This window comes from Biomphalaria glabrata, chromosome 3 (genome assembly GCF_947242115.1).
Source record: "Biomphalaria glabrata chromosome 3, xgBioGlab47.1, whole genome shotgun sequence".
NCBI lineage: Eukaryota > Metazoa > Mollusca > Gastropoda > Planorbidae > Biomphalaria > Biomphalaria glabrata.
In genome coordinates, this window is record NC_074713.1 from 33673601 (window position 1) to 33679203 (window position 5603).

The 5603-nt window shown below is 37.9% G+C and overlaps 1 protein-coding gene across 3 annotated transcripts in view; it reads left to right on the forward strand.

Moving 5' to 3' along the window:
- LOC106052669 (uncharacterized) overlaps positions 1–3331 on the forward strand; it is a 22684-nt gene extending 19353 nt beyond the window's left edge. For 2 of the 3 annotated variants that reach the window (XM_056024636.1, XM_056024638.1), the window contains one exon: positions 165–3330. In XM_056024636.1, coding sequence (XP_055880611.1) covers positions 165–2776 — 2612 coding nt within the window. In that variant the 3' untranslated portion in view covers positions 2777–3330. Of the gene's footprint in view, positions 1–164 lie in introns of all 3 variants that reach the window. The other variant, XM_056024637.1, reaches the window with a different exon arrangement.
- The last annotated feature ends 2272 nt before the right edge of the window (positions 3332–5603 follow it).

Sequence of the window (5603 nt, forward strand, 5' to 3'; positions counted from 1 at the left end):
CTATCACAATATATCTATGACCTATCACTATCACAATATATCTATTGCCTATCTCTATCACAATATATCTATGACCTATCTCTATCACAATATATCTATGGCCTATCTCTATCACAATATATCTATGATCTATCTCTATTACTTTCTCTCTTTTGTTTCAAAAGACGCAGACGTGGAGATGATCAAGGTCATGGACACAGATGAAGCAGACACAGAGGCGGAGAACATCGCAGGAGAGGAAGCAGGAGATACAGAGTCCGATGACATGACACCCCAAGAAGACGCCGCCGCCGCTGACGAGAATGAGAATCGGCGTTACACTAAAGCGGGGCGGCATAGAGACAGAGGAGCGTCGCCTAATGTACCTGGAAGGAAGCCTCCTTATCGAAACAGGAACATGTCTTTTAGTCCTGAGACTGGTTTTGAACCCGACCTGTCTAGGCGGATAACAGACGAGCTTTGCCAGCGTTTTCTTTTTCCTGAAAAGCAAAAGTCAGAGGACGTCTTCTCCCAGGGAGCAGTAGACCATTATGTAGTGGACAAAATTAGACAGCACATGACGTCAAGAACGTCCCTGGCGACCAGTGGTCAAATGTCAACGACTTCACTTCCGGTCAGTGCCCGGAGGTATGGCTATAAGTGTAGATCTAATAATAACTGTTACCACCTTGTGCCCACAGAAGACTCAAGTATCTTGACCTCGTCTGGGGACGAAAGGTCAGAGGATCGTTCAGTGGAACTTTCCACCGTTACGTTTCACAGAGCAGCAGTCACCGACACCAAAACAGAAAGCTCTGGACATCTGGACAACTGGTATGAAAGAGATGTGTCTGGAGAGAACTATTTCCAGAGGTCAAGCACTGACCAACGCGACTGTTCCTCACAAGTTCCAGACATTAATTTCCATGTTGAAAATGAAGGGCTTCAAGGAGTTAGTAGAGGTGAAACACGGACTAACAAACTGTCAAAGGTCAAAGGTAAAGGATGGTCAAGGTCATCGTCATCTTTGTCAAATGGTTCATCTTCTACAGAAACGTCTTCTTCTTCTATAACGTCAACATCTCTCTCCTCTACTACACCATCGAGTTCTTCTTCCAAGACGTCCGTCATTTCATCTTCATGGCATTCAACGTGTGAAAATGACGTCATTTCGTCTAATATGATGTCTATCCAGATGACATCAGATGAACATTACGAAATGACTTCCAGACACCCTGATGTATGTGATGACGATACTGGTGCATGGGGACATAATTCAACAGCAATAAATCCTCAGGCTACGTACAGTTATTGCCCTTTGACAGAAATGAATCAGAGCCATTATAATCCTGGATTCTCGTCCGAAATGGATTATGGCTATTACAACCATGGATATTGGACAGGATTGGATCATGCCAATTACAATGGTGGATTGTCCTCAGAAATGGATTCTGATATTTACAATCCAATTTATTTCGCGTCAATGGATGAAACATGTGACCATGAAATAGTTGTTGAAGCTGAGAACAATTCCAATGGTGGACATCTGACAGACACAAATCAAGCTGATTACAATCATGAACATGTGACAACATTCGGTCAATGTTACTGCCATCATGATTGCATTTCAAATTCTTTCAATGATACACTCATTCAGGAATGTGTTGAAAATATAGACAAGACTAGCAATGATTGGGAAAGACTTGTGGACGCAAAGAAAATATTAAAGGGAGACAATTGTGTGATAGAGCGCAAACATGGAGATAAAGAAATCAGATTTGTGATGGACCAGCTACATCAGACTGGTCAACATCCTGTCCATCAAGAGCAGGTGACCAGCACAGAGCGGCCACTACATGGTCGACTTTTGTGTTTGTCTGATAAAGCTTATAATAAGAAAGACTTTAACAGAGTGGACAATAGTCAATCATCGGAAGTTGATACTTTAGACCAAAGTTTAAATGATGACCAAAGGTTAGATCAAAGTGTGGCCAGTAAAGGTAGCGTCCAGACATCCAAAGACTTGGTATTGAAAGTATGCAGTGGCGTAGAATCCTATAACTATGCTACTGATCTGGAGGCACCCCACCACGTCTGGCAGAGTGTTCCCCAAGTCTCTAATAATGAAAACGATTTTGGGATTTCCACAGACAAAACAAACTTGGCCCAAAGGTCGGAGGTGCCCACATTAAAGCAGCTGATAGACAATGCAGCAGTGACATCCCAAAGGTCGGAGGTGCCCACATTAAAGCAGCTGATAGACAATGCAGCAGTGACATCCCAAAGGTCGGAGGTGCCCACATTAAAGCAGCTGATAGACAATGCAGCAGTGACATCCCAGAGTTCAGTTGTGTGTTACAAACAAAGGCAGAGAAATCACATCCGATCTTACTGTAAACTTAACAACATGACCCCTCTCCCTCTGATCACGACCTCTTTAGTTTCTGCCCCTGGAAAGTCTGACTACAAATCTATTCGTCTGACTGGAACAGTTCTTTTTCCAAAAGTGAAGAAGACTGAATCTCATAAAGCTGCTTCACAAAGTGTACCTTTCAAAGAAACTCTACTCACTGACCAATACCGTTCTTGTCGATTATACGAAGTGTCCACAGATAGTACCGTGTACGAGAGTCAAGCAGTATGCCTTGCAACTGACCAAGAAACTGCAGTACCTGACAATGAAATCAATGTGTGGTCACGTGACCAGCTAGACTACAAAGCGACATCTATCACTTCCTGTAAGAATTTAAAGCTAGAAAATTCACCTGAACGTGTCCTGATATCACCATTTAACTAGACAAATGTCTTAGAGTTTCAAAGTGTTCTGCTATCACCATTTAACTAGACAAATGTCTTAGAGTTTGAAAGTGTTCTGATATCACCATTTAACTAGACAAATGTCTTAGAGTTTCAAAGTGTTCTGCTATCACCATTTAACTAGACAAATGTCTTAGAGTTTCAAAGTGTTCTGCTATCACCATTTAACTAGACAAATGTCTTAGAGTTTCAAAGTGTTCTGCTATCACCATTTAACTAGACAAATGTCTTAGAGTTTCAAAGTGTCCTGATATCACCATTTAACTAGACAAATGTCTTAGAGTTTCAAAGTGTTCTGATATCACCATTTAACTAGACAAATGTCTTAGAGTTTCAAAGTGTTATGCTATCACCATTTAACTAGACAAATGTCTTAGAGTTTCAAAGTGTTCTGCTATCACCATTTAACTAGACAAATGTCTTAGAGTTTCAAAGTGTTTTCTATATGTTCATCTACTTTATGTTTTTATACTCTTATTGATTTGTGAAGTGTTTATCCAATAGAATGTAGAAACATAGTTCTCGTTATTGTGTTGCTTTTTTGTGTCATGCTTTAGTCTGTAACCTATTTTGAACTATCTAGAGTATTACCATGTAAATTCTAGAAGAAGATTGTGTGAAATCTGTAACATTGAGATATGTAATATAAGTTGTAACTTTTTTACCAAGCTTATATCAACTCACTCTGTCGATCTGTCTGTTTGCCAGGTCAAAAGTTTGTACACGTGATTTCTCCCACACCCAATCTCGCATCAAGATGAAAATGCGCACAATTACAACACAAGAATCCATTTTTAAAAATTAACCAATTAGTTAATTAACAAATGGTAATTAATTATTTCGTTTGGTATCTCAAACAAGGAAAAGAATTTGTACTTGTTTGAAGTGGTGGTTTCAACTGAATTAGTCCCCTTTATAGGCTTACATCGTCGTTTGAGTCTTAGTGAACAAAAACTGAACACTAGGACCAGACTATAGGAACACAAACTGAACACTAGGACCAGACTATAGGAACACAAACTGAACACTAGGACCAGACTCTAGGAACACAAACTGAACAATAGGACCAGACTATAGGAACACAAACTGAACACTAGGACCAGACTATAGGAACACAAACTGAACACTAGGACCAGACTATAGGAACACAAACTGAACACTAGGACCAGACTATAGGAACACAAACTGAACACTAGGACCAGACTATAGGAACACAAACTGAACACTAGGACCAGACTATAGGAACACAAACTGAACACTAGGACCAGACTATAGGAACACAAACTGAACACTAGGACCAGACTATAGGAACACAAACTGAACACTAGGACCAGACTATAGGAACACAAACTGAACACTAGGACCAGACTATAGGAACACAAACTGAACACTAGGACCAGACTATAGGAACACAAACTGAACACTAGGACCAGACTATAGGAACACAAACTGAACACTAGGACCAGACTATAGGAACACAAACTGAACACTAGGACCAGACTATAGGAACACAAACTGAACACTAGGACCAGACTATAGGAACACAAAATAACTAGACAATCTTTCATGTTCTCCACTAGCAGAGTGGTTCACGTGTTGGGTTTCTGAAGCCTGAGAAGACTTGAGCCATAAGTTCACATTTACGTTCCCCCTTTTTTTATTTTTATAAATGTTTTTTTTTGTATTGTTAGTCTATAGATGAAGTACACATTGAATGACATGACTGATTTTATTGTTAGTCTAGATGAAGTACAAATTGAATGACATGACTGCTTTTATTGTTAGTCTAGATGAAGTACAAATTGAATGACATGACTGCTTTTATTGTTAGTCTAGATGAAGTACAAATTGAATGACATGACTGCTTTTATTGTTAGTCTAGATGAAGTACAAATTGAATGACATGACTGATTTTATTGTTAGTCTATAGATGAAGTACAAATTGAATGACATGACTGCTTTTATTGTTAGTCTAGATGAAGTACAAATTGAATGACATGACTGCTTTTATTGTTAGTCTAGATGAAGTACAAATTGAATGACATGACTGATCCAAACTCATTGATACTATGCTTAATATAAGCTTTGTGTTGTTTTTTTTTAATTCTTTGTGACATACTTTCCCGTTCTGGTATTAATTGGAATTTATTAACCGTACAGACATGACATAATTTAAATTTTGATCACATTATTAAAAAAACAAACAACTAGACTAAACAGCACATTAGATCTATTCCTAACTAACAGACCTGGATTAGTGCTTACTCAACTGGAACCAATGCAATGACACCAAGCGGTAGTGCATTTTCAACAAACATTCTTATCAGAATACGTTTACTAACCAGTCCATGACTTCATTAAAAGTCATATTAAACCATCATAGAAAATCAATGACCAACTGTGTATATATATATATATATATATATATATATATATATATATATATATATATATATATATATATATATATATATATATATATATATATATATATATATACCAAACTCACCAACCACTAGCCAGATCCACTCCTGTTAAACCTAAATCTACTAAAATTAATACAACAGCCTCACTAAACAAACCTACTAAAGAAGTAACACCAAAATACCTTAAAACCTTAATAATAAATTTTCAAAGCATTAGGAACAAAACAGCAGATTTAGAAATTTTATTAGAATGTGAGAAACCAGACATAATTGCAGGCACAGAAACTTGGCTACATCCTGAAATTTATAATGCAGAAATTTTCAATAGTAATTATGAAATTTTTAGAAAAGATAGGGCTGATAATCATGGAGGAGTTCTTT